Below are 22,494 nucleotides of genomic sequence, written 5' to 3' on the forward strand. Positions count from 1 at the left end.
TTGCAGCTCGATGAATAGCATTTCATGTTGGCTCCCATTGTTTGCGTAGTGAGTTAGTTAGTGAGTTACAAGGCAAAATTTGAACTGACCTGTAGATGAGGGTCTCGTCGGCGGTGCAGTTGTACTGTATCTGATACATCCAGACTACATAAGCTGTAGACAAACGCCCCAAATCCCATCGGACCTGAGCTGAGGTTGAGGTAACCCCTTGTATTCCAACCATCCTTCCTTCCTCCTCGTCCCCCTCGTCGTCCTCCATGCTCCCTCCGTCGACCCTCTCCCCTTCGGAGGCCCTGCTACTGTTGCCCTCGTCGTTCTCCCCTGCATCTCTTTTCCCGTCTTCCCCCTCTCCTCCACGCCCTGCGCTGTTGTTAATCCCTCCATTTTTCCCCGTGCTGATATCCGAGGAGCCGGGATCAGTCCGTAAAATCCCATTGGTCACGTTCCTGTTGTTTTTGGTGTTCACGTTGTTATTCCCTGTGTTTCCACCTGCTCCTCCCCGGTGAGGCAGGGGGATTATTTTCAAGTCCACAGTAGCAGTTGCTTCACCCGCTGCGTTTATTGCAATGCATGTGTAGGGCCCGTCATCACGGGCAACTGTAACCAAGATATCCAAGGTCCCATTGCTGAAGGAGCTGGTCCGGGATGAATTCGCTATGATGCGGTCATCTGGTGAAACCCAGTGGATTACCGGCTCAGGATCGCCAATGGCGCGGCATTTTAGAGTGGCTCGCTGGCCCTCCAGCACCCACAGCTTGTGAGTGTGACGGGTGATGAGAGGTGGTTCACAAGTAAACTCCTCTTCGGGAATCGACCAGAAATATCTGAGAGATGAACGGATAGAAAGATGAAGCCAAGAGAGCAGAATTCCCTTTTTGCCTAAGTGCAGGACTTTGTCTTGTTTAATCCCTCCAGGGTGAGTTTGGCAATGACAACACATTAACCTAAACATCTATGTGCTCTTGTTCATCTGTGCAAGGGTTAAGTTCAGTAATGCACAACAGTCTGAATCATTTCTCATGCTGCTCTGCAGAAAACAGGACTATATAAAGAGTACTTAATGGTGACAGCAATGACAGATAACAACAGATGCTCATTTTCCACCTCAATTCTTTGCTTTCATTCTTTGCTTCACGGTAAGATTGGAAAGTTTTAGCAGAGCGATGCGGGGAGAAGGTGTGAGATATCACAATAATGACTTCAACCATGTAACATCATTGTTTCAACACTCAGGCCAACCTGTCCTGTGGGTTTGTGCTCAAGTTCTGTTCTTGAATACGTGATGATCCAATTAAGGTATTTTAAAATGATAGGGCTGTAATTGGATGTATGCTAAATAGAGCCAGAGCAAAAACTTGAAGAACAAATTGGCCTTAAAGACAAGGTTGAGTTTGATTCAACAGATCATTCAACCTGTTACTTTGCTTCACTGATTAATAGCGTTAAGATAAAGCACTGGTTCTTAAACTTGGTATGTTAGACAAATGATCAGTTGATCAGTTTACCTTCCTGCTAGGTGAGCAGGTGTGGCACATGTCTCCATGTCGTCTCCACGAATAAGCCGCCGTAACCACAGCAGTTCACAATTGCAGTGCAGCGGGTTCCCCCCAAAATTTAAGCTTATGACGGCATTGTAGGGGGTGGGACTTATTGCACCTGTCTGGGACCTGAAAATGACAGTAGAGAAAGCCACCAGTTCACTCTCACAAATTAGTAAGCCTTGATGGAGTTTAAAGTTTGTTACGTTTTTGTTTACTTGTTTACTTCAACTTGTTTTGTTTATTCAACCAATGAAAGTTATTTGTTTCTTGCTTTGCATCAACTTACTCCTTTTGCCACTAAAATATTTAGTTAATGCATTTATTTATTTATTCATTTTTTTTATTGCAGTAAAATTGTGAGGGATTCAGAAGAGAGGAATAATTTTAGTATAAAGTAAGGCATGAGCAAGTTTAAAAGAGCTTACTGCTCCAAATGTGAGAAACCATGAAAATGATCCACAACAGGTGGTAACAAACCAGCCCAGAAGCAATTCTTAGTAGCATTGCTGTTATAAGCATCTTGCAGCATGTATCTGCACATTAAAATTGGACTAACTTGCAAATATCAAGGAAGAAAGAAAAGCTGGTTCCTTAGCAGGTTTCCGGATGGCTGTTCTAAAAGCTGGAGCTGTAATATCTCGTATGTGAAATGGGTGACTGTGACTGACGCTCAAACACCTGTTTAATGTTCTTCTTTTTTTTTTTCCATTTAATCCCTCAGCAATTTGCTTTCTATCTCAGTTGTGCTGAACGCAAGTTCAGATTCCATTTCACAGATGGTCTTTGTTAAATAGTTATTTTGAGTTAGTTGGAGCTTTAGTTGCACCTCTGCCGTAAGTATCATTTTCTTTACTCAACCTCCCTCATTACTTGCCATCACCATTTAGCAGAAAAAGTACAAAGTCCCTTTAAGCTTTAAGTGGGCATAAGAGACCTTTAAGGTCCTTATTTGTTCACCATGCAGCCACTTGCTCCTTCGGCTTGGTGTGGAGAAAGCAGTCTCCTTCCTTTTTGTGTAATAACAGAACAAAAATATGTAATGATCATAGAGTTATGTACATTCAGTACATAAATACTTTGAACTACTCTCATCAGTCCACAGAGCATGTGAGATTATCAAACTCTGTGATTAGTTATGTACATTCTGTACAAAACGACTACCTAGTGAATGGAATGACACCGACATTGTCTTCCTGTGTTTCAATGCCAGAATGCTCCTGTTAAAAACCACTTTGGTGGCAGTGGTGTCTGCCACAGAATATTTCCACTAAGCCACTTCTTGGAACATGAAAGACGAAGCTTAAGAGCTACCTTGCAAAGAGGGGATCAGGAGGCAGTGTTCGGAGCCTGTTGGAGGTCATGTCCAGCCTTGCAAGCTTATACAGCTCTCCAAAGACTCCTTCTGCTATGTGGTCTATCAGGTTATGGTCCAAGTTGAGAGTGTGCAGGCTGGCCATGTTTTGAATGGACTCCCACGGTACCCTGTTGCAATAAAATGGAGGAATAGTTTGAGATTAACATAAGATTCATTGAATGAATCGACTTTAAGCCAAGACTGGTCATTTATTTTTGAGTTTATAATTCAGAATGTTTCCTGATAGTAATGGCAGCTATGATGACAGACTGATCTTTCCGATGGTTACTTTCCCCGGTGGGTACATGGACACTGCATAAAAAAATTTGCCTGATTTAAGGAATGAGTGTGCTGCTGTTCAGTCAGTTAAAGTTTACTTTCTGTTTTGAACACTTTCCTGTGTTACTCTAGTTAATCAATGGTGATGTCAGTGATAGACGACAACAGCAGATGCTTATTTTCTTTCTCAATTCGTCTTTCTCTGAGTTTCACTAGTTCCATCTGTAACCCATTGCTTTACTCATTTAGTATTCCTATTGTGCAGCAAAATACAATAAATATAAAGTAATGAGTTTTTTTGAAGTCAGGGTCATAACTGCTCATTCAGTTCTCTCGAGTTCAGTACCACTCAGTATCATACATTCGTAAGTTGAATTCACTCATTTGTTAAGGAGACTATATTGTGTAAATGTGTCTTGAAATTATTGAAATTTGTTATTTTAATTCCTTTAATAAATAAAGCATTAGTTAGCAATTCCCATCGTTGCTGCCTTGTTCAGCACCATTTTCCCAGAAGGTTAACCACATGAGATCAGTTCAGGTTCCAGAGTTGCTCTGTAAAACTCTTCTAAAAGCGATATTTGAACAACTCTAAGCTGCAAGAGACACCAGTTGTCCCTCAGTTCCCTTCCCAATTAAATTACACGGGTGGGCCTCCCTGCCAGGATAATCTCATGTACATAAAAAATCATTATAATATGATACGTTCTAGTTTTGAACATTTTTAACTTTGATAAGAATCAGTGATGCAAGCTCACATTAAATTCATAACCTGCAACAAAGGGCAGACAACAATTGTTAATGTATGCATCATTAAAACTCTTAAGACTTCTCATGGTTTGTTGGAGGCTGAAGAGAGGCCAGAGAGCCCCTGTAGAGAAGACAAGTGAAACACCTTAATCAGAACTGACAGCTTAAAGCTGCTGAATTTATTAACGCAGTGGCACACAAAGAGGAGAATAAGGGATTGATAGAATTTGTCATCATTGTTCTCGCTTATTATTTAGTCCAGAAGAATGGATAGTCATTCTGTACGAGTATCCATTGTTCTACATATAGATGACTGGAATACTGTACATTTCTCTAAAGGACAAATCTTGTAGAACAGCTATAGCAATGCACACTCATACACAGTGGAGTGAGCTCAGGCGTGTGCTCATCAAATCTTAACAAAATCGAAGTCGAAGAAAATTAGGACCTCATCAAAATTGATTCACTTTCAAGTTTCTGAGCTTTTAGTCCTGCCCTTTCTGCCTCAGCAGTTTGAGCTGAGTTCTCCTCATTGTGTTTGCTGACTGTTGCGTGATCATACAAGGCATTTCTACCGTGCCTTGAAATTTCGGGAGCTGAGCTCTGCCTCAGCATCTACACGAGATCGAGACTTGAGCACAAGAAACCCGAGAGCAGTATAGTGTGTTCCTACCAAACAAAGCAGAACAGAGTAGATCTTACAAATGCACAGTACATTGGTGGTCACAACAGAGACAAAAGCTTACCTCCTGAGATTATTGTAAGACATATCCAGGTCTTCCAGTGTGAGCAAAAAGTCGTCAAAGGCCTGTGCAGAGACTTTGACCAGCTGATTGTTGTTGACGATCAGGTGTTGTAGATTGACCAAACCTGCAAGGTCCCTGGGTCCAAGTGTTGTCAAGCGATTACCTAGACACACAAATTTCAATAATGCCACTGAAGGGTTGTAATTTGTTTGTTTTATACTTGTTTCACATGACTATTTTGCCAAACTGTGATATCCATGTAGTTTAAGTCAGCAGCATTGCGGTTATTTCAGAACAGAATTATAGAATTACTGTTTTGGCTCACCATCCAGATGCAGCGAGCGCAAACTCTCCAGGTCAGCAAAGGCCATAGGTCGGATCAGGTGGATGGTATTCCTCGACAGAGTCAAATCAACCAATCCGGTCATGTTAACAAAGTCGCTACCACCCACTTCCATGATGAAGTTATCAGCCAGTCGCAGCTCAACGGTGCGCCGGTCAACGTGCGGGGGGACAAACAGGAGGCCCTTGTCGGCACAGAGCGTGCTGAGTGATTCTGAAAGATTTCGACACACGCAGTGGAAGGGACAGGCCGAGACCACGCCCCACGTCTCCCCTGCTCCAATCAGAGAAGGCAGCAGGCAGCATGTGACCAGAGTCAGCCAGTGAAACGCTGGGAAAGGGACAGAGTCAGGAAGGATTCTTTTTGTAGTCCTGGGGCAGGCGCAGTGGATGAGATGGGATGAGGAGGGTAAAGATGAGACAAGGAGAGGGCGGAGAAGAGAGAGAGAGGGGATGGATGGAGGGAAGAGGGAGGGGAAGGTGGAATGTTCTGCCCTTTGTTCGGGGTGGAGGTGTGTGTGGGGCAGGTGTTTTTGTCTGCAGGGATTGAGGGGTGGGGGGACAGGCATGGTAGAACGCCTGGCGATCCACAGACCTGGAGGGAGACAAAGAGGGAGAATGGGAAGAAAAAACAACAAAATGGGTTTTAGTCTTGTTCCCTGATCAGACAGTGTTTTGTAAGAGAAGTCTAAAGTGTTGTTTTTGTGTGTGTGTGTGTGTGTGTGTGTGTGTGTGTGTGTGTGTGTGTCTGGTTTCCTGTCTTCCACCTACTCTGACTAGACTAGAGAGCATGTTCTGCACTTGTGTGGGCCAAGGCCTTCTCTTAAATGAGTGCCAGCCTGCACTAATGCCCACTTGGTGCTTCATAGCACAAAACATCCATATTGAGAAATGGGTAACACTCATGCAACACCTGTTTTTTTATTAAGCCTTGTAAAAAAAACAAAGTAAAATGTTGCAAGTACTCAACCAGTCAGAATGTTTAGCGCTGCAAGCCCCATCCCTAAAATTCCTTTACATTTGGAAAGTACTGTCCCACGAGCAAAGACTTTTTTTGGAAGATAAAATAATGTCCCTGGAATTTAATTTAGACTCTAGTCCCTGTGGTTGAATCACACATAGTTTATCCAAACATTCCTTGTCCCTGGGGAAAGCTCCTGCTTTGGAAGCATGGCTTTACATATACACTTGCAAGTACACTCAATCCCCTCACCATTGCTGTTTGTCGCCTAGCAACAACATCCCAAAAGACTAAACACAACCAGTCCCCATAGTAACAGTTACCTAGAAACCTGTAACAGCAGATTAGATGAGTGTTGCATCATCAGACCCTTCTTAAGACTGTCTGTCAGTCAGTCAAATTGGGTCACCAGCCTTGATTTCAGAGCAATGTAGGTCTCAGTGGGCTCAGTGAAGTACAGCATATACAAGGGCCTCATTGTAATCTGAGTCATGCAGAAAATCTCTCAGTAAACACACACTTTGTGCACAGCCATCCCTAAAAGCAGCCATGTGATAACAAGGTATAGAGATGAGTCACTGCCTCTGATTGGCATGCATAATAGTTGTCATAGCAACTGTAACCTAGATACAGAATGAGTGACAGGGAGTGTTGATAACAGTCAGAGTTGCGGTGACTAGGGAAAGAAGACAGAGGATGAGACGGTGAGTCAGAGACAGACAGACACAAACTGACGGGTGTATTTCTATGTGGAGAAAAATGTGCAGTGGAGTAGAGCCTTGAGCGTGGTGATTATATAGTGATGTAGAATGTATGCAATGTAATACTTTGAGTAACGACCAGACACTCATCACGCTGACTTTTACAGGTTGATGCAAATTGCTGGCTCAATATTTTCCATTAGGTGATAGCTTTCCTCTTTCAGCGTGAACCTAGAAGAGGATTTGCCGTTTAGCTCAGATACCAGACCACTTCCGATATCAAAGCACGGAGGTTTCCAGCAGCATTTTGCGTTCTCCTCCCAGCTATGTGCTTTGCTTTGGTCTACTTCCAAAATATGAGCTCTATTAGCTATATTAGACAGCCTACAGTGTCTCATTTTTTTTTAATGGCTGCATGAAAAAAAATGAAGAAACCTGATACTTGAAATGATGATACATTCTATCTCAAGGTCCCTAAATGTTCTTGCTGTTAAAGCAAGGAAGAGTAGGAAGGAAATAAGCAGTATCACTCTTAGATAATGGGAATGGATTACATATGGATTGCTTAAGGATCCAGTGAAATGGTATCACTACTTCGTCGATGTCAGGCATTTCCCTTTGAAAGATGTCTGGGTGGAATATTAAACCGATGGGAAATTAGTTAAGAAAAGAAATCTAAGCAGAAAGATAATTCTTCCCCCATTCATAGAACCTTTGACAAGCCACAGTGACTCGAGTGTTAAAAAAATGCTACTTTTGTTTTTTTCCACTTAACTCTAAATACTCAAGTGTCTCTTGGTTGCTCTAAGGAGTTGTAGTGACTACCAGGAACTCAGTATGTTTTTTGAAATGAACCTAAAGATATAACTCCAGCACACACTCAGCAGCGACGCCACAGATAGTTATTTCCTTAAGTCTGGTGTCATCAGCTTGCAGCAGGAGAGGGTTGGTATTTGTGGGGTGAGGGGGGGAGGTGGGGGAACAAAGTCATGAATGCCTGCAGTGACAGCCAGTCCCCAGGGCAGTCAGCGCTGGAAGTCAACTGCTCCTGAGCTCCCGCGGAGGCGTGCATACTAAAACGTGAAAATGCTCCGTTAAAAAAAGTGAAATGCCACTTAAAATTGTGTCTACTCTGCAGCGGCCCTGACGTCAAAAGAAGGAAAAAAAAAAAAAAAAAGCCTTAATTTCAGGTGTTTTTGTGACACTTCAGCCATGGCTTGAACAGCTTCACCCTGTACTTTGCTAATGCCTGCTCCTCAGACAGCTTACTTTACTCTCCTGGACCATGCTGAATGTCAGTATGCTCTCTCACGCACACACACACACACACACACACACACAAACTCTCCTGTTGTGTGGTCTGTGTCTGCACTCCCTCTTTGACCTTTATCTTTCCTTTGCCTTCCAAATTCTTTCCCCGTCTTTTACTCCCTGCACTTTCTCACTTGTGCTTGCTCTCTCTTGTAATAACTTCTGTGCCTGCTCTTACTCTCTTTAATGTTCATTAAAACACACACACACACGCTGCTCACTTTCCTCTCCTCCTCCTTCTTTTTCTTACTCCATTATTAGGAATTGTTCTTTGTTTCCTTGCTATCCATCGTCTACCATTTATCAGCCTCACTGCAGCACACCTCCTTGTGTTTCCTATCTTCTTCTATCCTGTCTCTCCATCTTTGCTCACCTTCCATCTTATAACCCTTTCCGCCTCTGGCTGCTCTGTAAATTTCCGCATTTTCTTTCGTTGTATCTCATTCCCTCTCTCTTTCTTTCTTTCTTTCTCTCTCTCTGTCTTGTCTGCCCTTGAGGCAACCTGAGTACGACAATGTTATCAGTCACAGCTCTACCCTCACCTTTTTCCCCTCCTTCTCCTCGTGTGTCTCTCTATGGCTTGCTGACTCTGCTGCCCTCCGTGTCTCCTTGCCTCACAAACTATGCACACGTATGCGCACACACGCTCTGAGATCATACATGCCACGCACAAGGTTTTGTTCTATCCTCTGCCAGTCTGAGAGGCACTCCCTCCTTGCTCTTCCTTGCCTCCCACGTTTGTCTAACTTTCTCGCCCATCCTTCTTCCCCAATCTGATTTACCTCTTGATTTCCCAATGCCTCCCTTTTTTTTCTCGCCTACCTCCTCCTCACTACTCCGTCTTCCACTTCCTGCCTCCCTGAAATCTTCCCTCCCTCCTGCATGTCCCTCTCCTCTTCTTCTCCACTCTTCTCTATTAGAGAGCAGGTCTCATTTGCAACTAGAGCAGTGCAGTATTGAAGCTTTCTGACACACACACATCGGGGGTAACCGATCCATCTGCTTAGTGATCGATCAGAGCCAGAGAGAGATGGATAGCACCCTGTCCCATTCGTTTACACTCCTCCTCTTGTTCTTTCTTTCTTTATTTCTCAGTCTCTTCTTCCATACACTCTTTCTTTTCTGTTTGAAGGCGCTAATCATATGACTAAATGATTTTCAGGTGTGTAGAGAATTTGTTAGGGGGTCACTTTGTGTGGCAGGGCTTTGTGTTTGTACGTTCATGTGTTTTGGATGCCGTATGTATTTATAGCAAAATAAAATGGATTTGATGCATTTTTCAACTAGCATTTTTGTGCAGATATATTCAAGAGGATGTGACAAGCGTTTACAGTGAGAGGTGCTGCAACATCAGATATTTAAGAAATCTGTTTCTATCAGTCTTTATCAATCAGTTTTAACATTTTGGACAGGCATTTCAATTAGGCACATTTAACATTATAACCTTTTTTTCTTTGCAATATTTTGTCTTTTTTTTAAGTTTCTCACATTTCCACTAAGGGTTTTTCAAATGCAAACTTAAATGCGCATAGAAACAGGTAGATGGAAATATATCTCCCGTTTCTAAACTCCCGACTAATTTTTTGGTTATTTTCTAAAAATCTTTAACTGAGGGAAGTTCCAAGAGCCCTAGGTGATGTCATCAGATTGCTTGTTTTGTTCGACCAACAACAACAACAAGGTATTCAGCTTATCGTGATTTAAAAAAAAAAGGGTAATTCATCACACTTGTGGTTGGACTTGTCAGTTAATGAAGTGATTAAGCACTAGTTTCTGCAGTTAGATATTGGATACTGCATAACAGATTACCTTTCATTTGAGACATTGCTGCTTTGATACCAAATAATAAGTCTCAATTTTATGGAACTGTTTCACTGGTTAACCTAATTGCATATAGTAGGTATCTATACTGGGTATTATATATAGCTCTTAATTTACTCTTTTTACCGTGCATAGTTTTCCTCCCCTTACCTGCACCTGCCTCTTTTGTCTGCTTCTTGTGCCACTGCAGCACTTGAATTTCACTTCTGAGGATCAATAAAGTCTTATCTCATACATTGTACTGATGTAGCACAGAGGTGAAGTACAGTGTGTGTCTGTCTGTGCGAAGTCGCTGCCATCAGCTAGTACCTACACTTAATATATATAGTTGAAGATGCAGACTTCACTGTGCCTGTCTAGTGTGTGTGTGTGTGTTTTGAATTAATGTGACATTCTCTACACTTAGCAAGCTTTCACTTGCTCTTAAGAGTTTGCTGCTGAATTTGCAATAAGAAAGGAACACACAGATGTGAGTACGCACGCACACACTAATTCTTTTGCTCTCGAAGTCACACACACATTGAAGCAGCAAGCATTGCAGTATAGCGATAAGGCCAAAGGCCCTTACTTTTTCTAAAGGAAAGAATGAAGGCAGTCACACAATGAAAGACTACAGAGACAAATCACAGAGCGGAGGACAGAAAGACAACGAGAAAAGAGATCAGACCGAGAACAGATCAAGAAAATCCTGTTTATGTGTGAAAATGCATCACATGAAAGCGCATGTGTATTTGGCTAATTGTGTTCTGAAAGTGTGTGTGTGTGTGTGCGTGCTCCTGGGCATGTGTACCTTATGAGCGTCTACAGCATCTTTTTTTTTTGCTTTTCTTTTGCTCCCTTTATTTTGGGAATTCTCTCATTCCACTCCCCTACAAGAACCATCAACCCTCCAGAGAGCAACAAACAGGCGGGTGGAGAGCGCAGAAAAGGCTGCACGAAGTGAACGAGAACATGAGCTAAAAGCATCTGTGGAAGGAACTTCTCGGTACCCCCAGTGTTGGAGCATGACTCAGTGCTACGAGGCTGAACCTAAACTCACCTTAACTTCCAAAAGTTTCTGTTTAAACACCCACCACGGCCCCAGGGGGGCACGATACCTTTCTGCGAGGACAAACCCAGCTAAATATGAAGCAGTTAATAGCTTTAAAACAATGGTGTTCCCCAAACCCATGCAATTAAGAGCAGCTTCAGGCATGACTTAAAAAGCTCCAATGTGTCTGTTTGGGGGGAATCTTTTTTAAGGAAGAGCCACGGCGCTTTGAAGGCTTAGTTTCCTTTTTTTGCTCTTTAATTCTGTGTGGGCTCTTATAAATGTCAGGCCCTCATCTACAATTGCTAACATTAATAAACTCCTTGTACGGCTGTGTTTGCATGTATATTTCCAAATCTTCATATTGGCGTATGTATTTTGCGCATCAACTCTGGAACGCGCAAATGCCATTAGCCGATAATCGACTTAAATCGACTTAGGGAATGCTGCAGTGTTTACAAACAAGGGGATTTGTATTAGCTCTCAAAAGCCACTTATCACATGCACAGTAATCCACAGATCAGATTGGAGTGTGAATAGGTACGCCACAAGGCTTCACTCAAAACCACTGACAGCCAGTCACCGCAGCGTCAGGAAGGAGGTTCATGTTTCACGGAAAGCTGAAAGTAGACATGAATGAAATTTTTGGAAATTACACCCTTGGATTCTTATTAATATGACGTACACTTTGACACTGCTTGATCTGAAAATACACTGGCACAGTGGAGGCATCCTTTATACTCACTCACAGAAATGAATTTGGTCACTTTAAGGTTTCCTTGCATGCACTTTTACTCATAATCCAGCTCCTTCACATTAGGTGAGAGCACTTGCATACAGAAACAACTGCGAGCATACCAAAACAGTCTTCCCACACAATCATAATTATAGGGAGGCTGAGACACACACACAAACACACACACACACACACACACTCTTTCTCTCTAGGCAAGGAACAAAAGAACGCCCACATAGCCTCTTCGTGCGGCAGTCGTGTGTACTGTAAGCCCACTCATCCTTTTGATACTATCACTCCTCTGTCATTCCTCTGTCGTATTCTGTCCTCTTTAGTCATCCAGAATGTATAGAGAGCGCAGGAAAGAAGGATATCGGTTTTGGATATGGAAACGGACAACAACTGAGGGATGCAGAGAGAGAGAGAGAGAGGCTAACTGCCTGAAATACAGTGTGGGGGAACAACAAAGGAAAAGAAAATGGGAGAATAGTGCTTAAGATGGTGGAAGGAGGGAGTGTGAGATTGGAGTTAAACAATGAAATCCGCCACTGTGAAGAGCTGAGAATGAGTGGAAAAGAAAGCTGGAAAGAGCAGGAGTTTGAGGAAGATGGAAAGGAAGAGGGATGAAGAGTCAGTGTATATGAATGTCTGTCGTTAAGCGGATGGGCAGAGAAACGTATGTAAAATGTGATAAACGGGTGAAGGCCGTCATCTATCACTGTCACACAGAGGGATGAGCGGATTTGATTAGGGAAAGGGAGGGCTGTGTTAAAAATGAATTTTGAAGGCATCACCATCATGATGGCGGAAGAAAAAGGAAGTCGGCAGACGGAGGTGAAGCACGACTGGAGGATGGGAGTGAGAGTAATGAGGTGACGAGTGAGAGGGAAAAGGAAGAGGTGACTGGTCAGTTAAGTTTGAAAAGGAGTCGCTTGGGACACATTGAAACTTTATCACATCAGTTTGGCCATCGCACGGGTTTAAAACTTTTCATTGAGACTAGACATTTACCAGAGGTCGGAAATCAAAAGTAGGAGTTCATTGTGAGATAATGAGCAGCTGGGTCATGGTTAGATGTTCCTCCCTGACCTGTATTATAGGGTATCGTTTGAAAATGATCAGGAAATGGGAAGCAAGACTACAAATCTGATCAGCTGTTCATTGCTAGCTTTGAGTTTCTTTGATGTTCAGTGCTTCAGACTCATTTTGATATATAGCACAACATGTACTGGTACTACACTGGTTTGTTACGAGGCTTTTTTAAATACTGATCCCTTAGAGTTGTGAAGAATTAGCCAAGACACATAGTGAGTAGGACCTAATGGAGAATACTCCTTACCAATGAGTACTGGCCCAATTCCAGCACTGACAAGGATGTAAACAGACCTGTTTTGGCTATAGCTATGTTTTAGTGTGAAATGTGAAGATGAGTAGCTTTCACACACAAGTGGCCTGTCATGCCAGTCATTTTTGTCAAGCATGCGCCTCGCAGAAAAAAAAAAAAAAAAAAACGTCTGCAAATGTCAGTCATTAAGTGCTTGACAGGTGGTTCTTTTTCAGTCTGTACAGTCATCTGTTTTTTTCTAGCTGTATGGGTGGGGGGTACTGATGGGGGAAATAAACCCGCAGAACCCCTGAGGTCAGTTGTGGGAGAGAAAAAAGAGCAATGGGAAATCAAGAGAAAAGAACTGAAGTGTATTCTCTTTAAAATAAAAGGACTGCAGTCTTCTCACAGTAGGGATCCAAAATAATAGAGTTCTGCTGAAATACTGAACTCAACTAATTCCTCCCAAACCTCCATGTTGTGTTTGAGAGAAAAAATAAACAGCTTGTGTGTGTGTGTGTGTGTGCATGGAGAGCAAGTGTCTGTATCAGCATGTGTACGCATCTGTATGCATGACCCTCTCTGAGTAAATCCTGTTGGAATCCGTCCTGTTTGGAAGATTTTGATAATTGTTTCTATTCCTGGAACACTGCACAGTCAGATTTTTAAAGTATTTTCGTCTGGGTTATTTATTAATTTATTTATTTGTTTTTTTTACACCTTTGGAAAACTTCCACCTCTGCACTGATTTAGGAATTAAAATGCTTATATAAAGACCTTGTTTTTGTCTTGGCGATGCACATTTCACACATCTTGCATGACGAACATTAAAGTTCTGGTGATTTTCTCCAGCTGCCTGAAAATCAAGCATTTGCTTCTTATGCCCAGAAAATTGACTTTTTAGGAGACATGAGCATTTCAGTAGAGCTGAGTGAAACTGTAGAGTGCTTTTGACTGCAGCACCTTATCTTAAGTAAGAAGTTCTTAAAACTATCTATAATCTTTGGACATGGCAACACTTTAGAGAAAGCAAGCCACCCTGCTGTTTGGAGTAAAAACATAATAATATTGTTGGAGGCTTTGAAGTTTGGCTTTGTAAAATGCTGCCACACTTCGTATTCACTTTGCATAGATAAGCATCCTGCTCTTTAAAGAACTTAGAACGCTTTGTTAAAAACCGAAGATTTAGAAGTCCTAAAAAAAAAATCTGAGAAACCAATATTACCTGGGATTTTTTTCAAGTGGGCCTCTTTTTTGGAGGGGAGACCTTCTCTCTCTGATGTTTAGAAATACTGCACCGCTAGAAGAGCCTGATTTTCTGAAAAACCAAGAGGCAGAGTTAACCCACCGCTCTGATTTACCACAGGCAGTGAATTGGTGAACCGTGAAGACTTGTGCAGTGGTGGACAAGGAAATCTCAAGTGGTGAACAACAGCATTAAGTGGGCCTTGCTCTCACCCACTTCATGAGTGGAGTAGAGTTTTATCCCAGCTTCGCCCCTCGCCCTCGTTTGCGATTTTGTGCCCTCTGGTACCCCACCCCCAGATTGTCCTGAATCATTTGGTGACTTGGTGGTCCCTACTGCCAAATGTTGAGTAATGAAGCAATGGTTACCAAGTGAACAGTTGTAGCCAAGTAAAGAGAGGATTTCTGTTGGCCTCTGACATTACAATAGGGACTATATGGGCAGTTATCATCATAAAACTAAAGTAAGATTGCGTGACCAGCTTTTCAAACGCTTAAATCCTCATTCCACTAGACATCTCTGAAGATTCCCATTCCACTAATACAGTGGTTTTTCCATCATAGAAACATGATCTACCAATTCCATGACCAAACAGCTCTGAAAGTTCTCTTAGCAACTCTGTAATGGTGTTGTGTTTTATCTGTAGCAGCCAATCTCCCACTCCTTGCTGAGGTTTTGTCATTTTATTTCCTCTCTTTGGAAAGCCAGCACGACTGCACAGCTAGGGGATTAAATTTTCTGGGAGGTAAATTGAATTGGCAAGCAACGGAGCTGACAGTGATTTTCTTTGGCATTTCATTGGCACAGATCATGCCAGGGACCGTGATTTGTTATGAAGCTCTCATTTGAATTTTTATGTTTTATCCACCATCTTGTCTTTATGTACCTGAAGATCAGTATTTATATTCACACTTACAGAAGCATACCAGCACAGACCTGGGTTTTGAATGCATTTTTCTTTTGTCATCTTGTAATGCTTCACTCTGACTGCAAAGTAAGATTACAGCATTATCAGTTTTGAAGGTATTTCTGTAAACTGAGGTACTAGTTTGGTACATCTGTAATAGTCTTACAGATGGATACAGCTGAGCAATGACGGGAACAGCTGAGCAAATCAGGGACATAAAGTGCTGAAAGCAGCCCTGGCAGCTCTGTTACACTGCTATACCAGGATGCCTTTTCTTGGAGAGGAATCATTTTTCATTGGTAGATAGCTGTCATATTGGTGCCAGAGAGGCGCCTCAATACTGTTCTGTTTTGATGCTCCCTTACTCCAGATGGCAATAGCTCAGTTGCATCTGATTAAATTGTGCAGTAACATGGTTTAAGATGTGGGCCAATAAAAGCCTGTAATTAATAGCTGACAGTCTTTGTTTTTGCCACATGCTCCTCTTTTGATACATACAAGCCCATATTGTTCTAAATGTGATGAATCGCCTGAATGAATTGGCATCCTCTACATACATGCACGCTTTTTCTTTTAAAATTGGCTATAATCAATATCAGTTTTTCTGATAACAGTGTATCAAATAACAATGTGAAAAGGGTCACTTGTAGTGACGGGCCTACAGAGAATTATCTTCTGAATCTTCAATTTCCCTTGGCTTTAAAGAGCTTAATAGTTTCAGCTCATGTGACATAATTTCAGTCCGAGCAGGAAAACTGCTTTCATTGAAGAAGTTCTAAGCAGCCACTGTATCCTATCTGCTCAGCACAAAACAACAAATAACTGCTAAAACTAATGGAGCGTTTAGGAGCTAAGGAGCCTGATACTTCCCTCATGAGTTGGTAGAGGCCACAACCAGGGTTAAAACAGAATACCATTTCCTTCACCTTATCACCTTGAGAATTTTAAAGGTGATAATATATGAGTATAGCGTTCCCAACTTGTTTTTATTTCCCCCAAGTTTCCTCGAAAATAACTTATTGTAGGTTTACAATTTCCTCTTTATTTCGTGACCAAAGGCAACCACATAATGTTCTTAGCTTGAAATAGGATGAGTGATTTCAGCAAGAAAAGTCACGAGCTGGTAATGCTGTGTGTCCAGTGAGGGAAACAATGGGTTATAGTTGATGTTGGGAAGCTCACAAGAGACACTCGCAAAAGAAACGTCTAAACCGAAGCAGCAGAGGATGGAACATCCTGACTTTTAGCTCCCAGCATTGGTTAAGCTCCAAAAACAATGGCTCCTGCTTTAACATAATGTACCTTAATAGCATCTTTATTGACATTATTTTTTGTAAATGTCCCTCCATAGCCACTGAAGATATCCCACAGCTGTTGTCACAATCTGAATAGTACTTCTTGTGACAAGCAAATTCATGTGGTAAAAAAATGTTATATTTTTTACTTTCTTAATATAGTAGATATTCTCGCTCTCATGCCATTTTACATGCTTCGTGCAGGTTATTACAGATGGGTGCCGACTACGCTAGTCAGACTTGAGCAGTAAACTGCTCTGGATTTGGTCCCATTCATGGCGGTCACACCTGTAAGAGTTTGGAGTCTTTCCCACTGCTTGCCATCAGCCTGTTTTAAACTGTGTCTGATTGGAAAATGAATGCAGCTTAAATTTTGTAATTATGTTCATGTCCCGTTAAGTGCAATAGTGCCATATCCTGCGGTTTGGGCCCGATTCCAAACACTTGGAGTATGAAGCAACGTAATGTATCAGAGTCCGTGCTCACCAGACATTCTTTTGCGGTGTGATGCTTTAGGATTTGTGTGAATTGTATGCGGGTGTAAGTGTTTGCGTGCGTTGGTGCTGAAGAGTCATTGACGGGTCACTGCAAACTCTTCAACTTAGAACTACTCCAGTTTCTAATCTACATTTTCCCCACACATACACACATTGGCACTCTCAAACTCACAAACCTGCAGACCTACAAATACAAATACATTTCTGCTTACACCCACAAATATGCCTTTGCATGACACACACTATCACAAGTGTTGCAAAATAACTGACCTGCCACTCACCCTGAACATAACACGCTTGCAGTTTTCTCTGTCCCTCTCCTCCTCCTCCTTCTCCATCTATCCATCCCATCTATTTCTCTCCCCCCTCCTTCACTTTCTCTCTCTCTGTATTTCTAGCTCCACTTTTTTCTCTCCTACATAGTTTCTCAAGTCCATTTCGCAGCCGTCCCCACAACCCAGCATTATTTTCAGTGTTTGATTTGCATGTGTTGTGCGCACCTGTGTGTGTTTACATTACCAAGGCTAATCAGCAAAAAACTGCAAATCCATCACAAACAACAGCCGATGAACAACACACAAACACACCACTCCTGAGCTGTCAACATCTCCCGCCCCATCAGAAACCCTGCGACATCCATTATATGAACCCTGATTGGCTAACAAGACAAAAAGCGTGTTTTTGCGCATGCATGGATGTAAGTGCAAGGGGCGTTTTGATGATTCAGCAGGGATCCTAGCTTTGTAAGGGGAAATCCTGAGCAAGAGAACAATTATACAATCAGCACTCTGCATTCAGTACAGTAGGTCAATGACACACCAATCAGATGTCTGAATCACATGATCGGTGTGTTGATTAATGCTACACACACGTGTGTGTGTGTAGCATTAATCACATGATCGGTGTGTTGATTAATGCTACACACACACACGTGTATTTCTTCTTCCTGTGTATTCGGAAATGGAAAGAAAAGGTAGGAGGATGGGGATGGAAGAGGTGTGAATAGTACAAGAACCCTGGAGTTAAAAGATGCATGTGGTGTGGGGATCGAAAGAATTTTCAGTGGTTTCTTGTTTGAGGTCTGTTGGTACCAGACATGTTTGCTCACTGTGGCTACTCTCTGCCATAATGAATCACAACCTGCTCTGTAACTCACCACAAAGAGCTCTCTTCTCCCCTGATGTGAGACACTAATAAAGGCAAACCAGCTCTGCTCTGCAATGAGCCTGCAGGGGAAACTGGTTTCCCTTGAGATTGTTGATTACTGCATCTCATATTCTAATGCTTGGCAGTGCTGATACAGGCAGGAACGCTCTGTGCGTCTCTGTCAGACTTGGGCTATACATACTGTTGACTTAAGTGCAAGCCAGTTTTCTTTTGACAGTCATCACCCACGTTGTATTCTGCACCATGATTCACTTGAGCATCTACAACCTACCGCATCTGTTGAGCATAGTTGTAATGCAGACAAACACCTGTGAGCATGCAGACTTACATCAGCGTTGCTTTGGATGCTACTATGCAGCTGTCAGAGAGATGTTACCAGCATGAGTAGCAGAAATGTTGGACATCTTTGGTAGTTGATGCATCTAATATTTAACAGTTTTGCAAATGGTTGTACAAGTTGAAGATCTGACATCGCACAGCAGTCTAAATGAAGCTCAAACCACTTTCAAACACCAGTTACTTTAGTGATGTCTTATCTTGGTGGGTATAAAACTGATACAGTTAGCTATATTAGTTTATTAGCTATATTAGCTTTATTAGTTTCTAACCTTTCTAATGTGAGAAGTTGCTCAGATTAATGTTATTATAAACTATATATCTTTGGGTTAGAGACTGTGGGTCATGCAAAAGCTTTCATTACAGATATCATCTGGTCATTTTTCATAATTTTCTGACATTTTATTGATTAAGGATTGAGTCAGTAAATGAGAACACAACAGTCAACAGACGAGTTAATAATAAATCTAATCAATAGTTGCTGCCCCTGTGTGATAAATGCAACCGATCTGCTCCTCCGAGAAGGTTAAAATAAAGCCTTTACATCGCACGTTTTAGGCCTGACAAGCTGAAAACAGGCTTTAGGTCTTGCTTAAATAGAAAACAGGGCTTCTGGTGAGCACCTTTCTGATGGGATTGAACATATCAAAGTTTTTTGGGTAAATCCATGCCCTCTCTATCTCCTAAGGGGGTTTTTCACAAAGCAGGATTAGAAACTTAGTCAGGTGGCTTTAAAATGTACTTTTGTTGGCAAATCTCAGTCTGCATAGCTGAATCATATATTCAAATTTAGCCTCCATAGATTTGTATCAGTATTGCCAAGAGAGTGGAACCATCTTTTTCCAGGTCTGTGTGTAGTTTCCTAATCCGGACTTGTAAAATTCCCTGCAGCTGTAGATATTTCTTACACCTGCAGATAACACGACAAGCGTCTTTCATCCCTCATTTCCCCCTCGTGTCACTCTCTCTTCTTCTAATCCCCACGCCAGAAGCCCCACATATGCACACTTTCACATTTGGCTCTCCCCTCATTTCTCCTCCCTCCCCAAAAACCATTGCTCTGTCTGACTCCAGCGGTTGCCGTGATCACAGTTTGTTCTGCTCATCAGGCGCCTGCTGTGCCTAAACAGACTGTCAGTTTAATTACTCATTCTCTCATCCCTCCATCTTTCCTTACTTCTGCACTGTGCTTTTTCTTATTTCTTCCACCTCTGACTGGGACGCCTCTGGGTTGCTCCTCTCTGTGACATACTATTTTTCTGCCTTCAACCTCTCACTTAAATCCTCTCTTAGACTCAGCATCCATTTTTTTCCAATCCTTCTCCTCTGCACTTCTGTCTTACCTTGTTAGACTGCTAGCAGTCTAATTACTCATCCATTTAACTTTCAATCATATCAGTTTTACTCCATTCATTCACCCACCCCTCCATCTCTCTATCCACCCATCGCTCGCCGTCAGCGTGCCAGTGCTTTATTAGTGTAGTTTTTCTTTTCAGACATTGTTATTCTTCTATTCCCTTATCCCCACTCCCTCTTATCATCCACCTCTCAAGTGTCATCACTCTCCTTTTCATTCTTCATTACTCAGTCTCTCTCCATCCTCTGAGTGTTCCTCCCTATCTTAAACAGTCGGTCTTGCAATTACTCCTCTTCATCACGCTATCGCTCTATACCTCTTTGTCCATCATCTGCCCATTCGGTTCTTTAACTGTTGACAGTGGCCTGCTGTTTCATCCTTTCGATTCTCCCTCTCATCTTTAACGTCCTCATCTCTCACTTCTCTCTCTCCACCATTTGTCATTCGTTCGTCTATCCATTCATCCATCATGTGCCACCTTCCTGACATTGGCCATGTCTTCTTTGTTTCAGCGTTTCGAATCTTCCACTCAGTCCTCGCCTTGATTGAAGGCTGGTTGTATCAGAAAGGTGTATGACATCCTTCATCTGTTGTTCATCATCGTCTTTGAAGTCTTTTCATGTGTCCGTCTTCATATGTTTAATACAATTATCCTTAATGCCAGCAGCTATTGTACTTTTGCTTTGTCACTATTTCTTTAAACGCTTCACCTGTCACTTCATTTCATCTCCTTTCTTTTGCCTTTTGATTCTTTAATTGAAAGCTTGCTGAACCCCCTCCCCTCAACAGATATCAGACAATCACAGCTTAGCAACTGTAGCTAGGCGAGCTTTTGCTTTCTCTGCATGTTGAAGCTGCATGGGTCTCTAGTGAGAGCATTACTGGGCATTTATAGAGTGTGGATGGATGGTGGTTTCTTTTTTCTTTTTTTTAAATTTTTCAGGAAACAAAAGTATACAACCAAAAGGAATGGATTAAACAATGTCTTTGCTTGCTCTACTGTCTACTGCAATAGTATTGTTAGACTAACTAGCTTATTGCAGTAACCCAAAATTGGTTCCAAGGTAATTGGCATTACATAATTCCAATTACAATATTTTGTGGGCCCTGTTCAGATCTAGCCCATCAACTATATGGTGGCGGCGGCGGGGGGGGGGTCTCACTCCAGAAACTACAGCCAAACTTGTTATCTAAGTAGGCATTACATTTGCAGGGATCTTGGATCATCTGCCTTTTCTTTTCTAACATTGTGTTAAAAGAAGAACCAAAAAGCATGACTTTAGTTGCACTCTTCTTTAACCAGTCATGTATCATGTAAAAGGGTCTCGAATGCTTATTTAAGGTCCTCTTACAAGATTCTCAATTTTAAACAAACCCGGTGGAAACATTAAAAAGACGGCATCTTCAGTCGACTTAATTTGTTTGCTGACTACAGCAGACAATTGTTATCACTGTAAACTGCTTATGTGTCGCGATAGAACAGAAAGCTTGACGCTCATAGCAACAGTAACTAAGGGGGGAGGGGCTTAGTGAACTGTCAATTAAATGCTCTGCAGTTTTTTTTTCTCCTTCAACAAATGGTCCAGTGCCTGCCATTTTTTTCCCCCTCTATTCCTTCATCCACTTCCCAGTCTGTTCATTTTGGCAAGGCTTCTACTCTGAACAGTGAGCCTCCCATCTGTTCATGCCTCTTCCTTACAGTGGCCTCAGAATGACAGGCAGCCCCAGTAACGACAAGATAATTCAGAAAATGTTCAGTTATTCTGCCTTCATGTCACAGTCTGAACCGTGTGGCACTACCTCCTCCTCTGTTTTCTTATGACTATTGCTAGCAGGAGAGCAATTATAGAAACACAATTTGGTTAATGGATATCAAAAGGCGTCTTTGTTACACTTTAAAAAGATCCAGTCCTCGTCTTTTCAGAATTAGCGTTGGCCCCATTTAAAGGAAGAGTCAAAGCTGCTGTAAACGATCAACAGATGAAGTAATGGGCCCTGTCTCAGTTATTCAAAACAGCTTACTGTTCATGAATACGGGTTCACGTGTGGTTTATTGTTTTTAAGCCGAATCTCTCTTTTGTTTCCAGGGTAATTAATGTCCTCTGAGGAAGAATTTCACTTTTTCCCAAAAGTTGTGCCTGATAATTGGCACGTCTATTACAAGGAAAAGCCCCATGGTAGAGCATATTCCCCTCGTAGTTATATCTCTAAATAGCTCATTACTGGTGTTAGTGATCTTTTACAGACATTTTGGGGTCATGTAAGACTAATTGTAGCCAATGGTACAACAGTAGAAGGCAACATAATGATGGCCATCTGTCCTTTCTAATTATTTCTTCCTCATCTCTTATTCTATTTTTATCTCCACGTTCACTGAATTTATCATTCTAGTCAGCCATTCTAGCCTTTCTAACCATTTTTAATTGTCCTGTCACTCATCAGTCTGGGCCTTAAAATCTCACTTATCATTTAATCATCAATCAATACTTCAGTCTTTTTATTTTCTTCTGTGTGATTTCTTGCTCCTCAAACAATTTATGTCTCAATCTTTTCTATTATATTATCTGTTGCTCCTCTCTATCCCTCCCTCAGTCTCCTCCTTATTCCTCCCTATTCCCTTATCTCTTTCTCTGCTGCCATGAGCCGTCATCACTTCAGCCTTTCTCTCCTAATCTACTTTGTCCTGTTTCTTCCATTCATCTGCCCCCTATCTATCACTCTGCAAAGTCGACCACTTATTCTCACTCTCCTTACTGCAATCCTGACCTCTCTTAACCCTCAGTGCTCATCACT

General features: G+C 42.0%; 2 protein-coding genes across 3 annotated transcripts in view; one reads left to right on the forward strand and one right to left on the reverse strand.

Moving 5' to 3' along the window:
• LOC124054262 (pyruvate carboxylase, mitochondrial-like) overlaps positions 1–22,494 on the forward strand; it is a 262,121-nt gene that overhangs the window by 161,093 nt on the left and 78,534 nt on the right. The gene's annotated exons all lie outside the window — the stretch shown is intronic.
• LOC124054263 (leucine-rich repeat and fibronectin type-III domain-containing protein 4) overlaps positions 1–22,494 on the reverse strand; it is a 37,705-nt gene that overhangs the window by 14,115 nt on the left and 1,096 nt on the right. Inside the window, exons 2-6 of the mRNA XM_046380029.1 lie at positions 4,996–5,607; positions 4,671–4,833; positions 2,853–3,023; positions 1,506–1,667; positions 90–824 (exon numbers count right to left, since the gene is read on the reverse strand). Of these exons, the coding sequence (XP_046235985.1) occupies positions 90–824; positions 1,506–1,667; positions 2,853–3,023; positions 4,671–4,833; positions 4,996–5,581 (1,817 nt within the window). The 5' untranslated portion in view covers positions 5,582–5,607. The remainder of the gene's footprint in view (positions 1–89; positions 825–1,505; positions 1,668–2,852; positions 3,024–4,670; positions 4,834–4,995; positions 5,608–22,494) is intronic.

Source organism: Scatophagus argus, chromosome 23, assembly GCF_020382885.2.
Source record: "Scatophagus argus isolate fScaArg1 chromosome 23, fScaArg1.pri, whole genome shotgun sequence".
In the NCBI taxonomy this organism is placed as follows: Eukaryota; Metazoa; Chordata; class Actinopteri; family Scatophagidae; genus Scatophagus; species Scatophagus argus.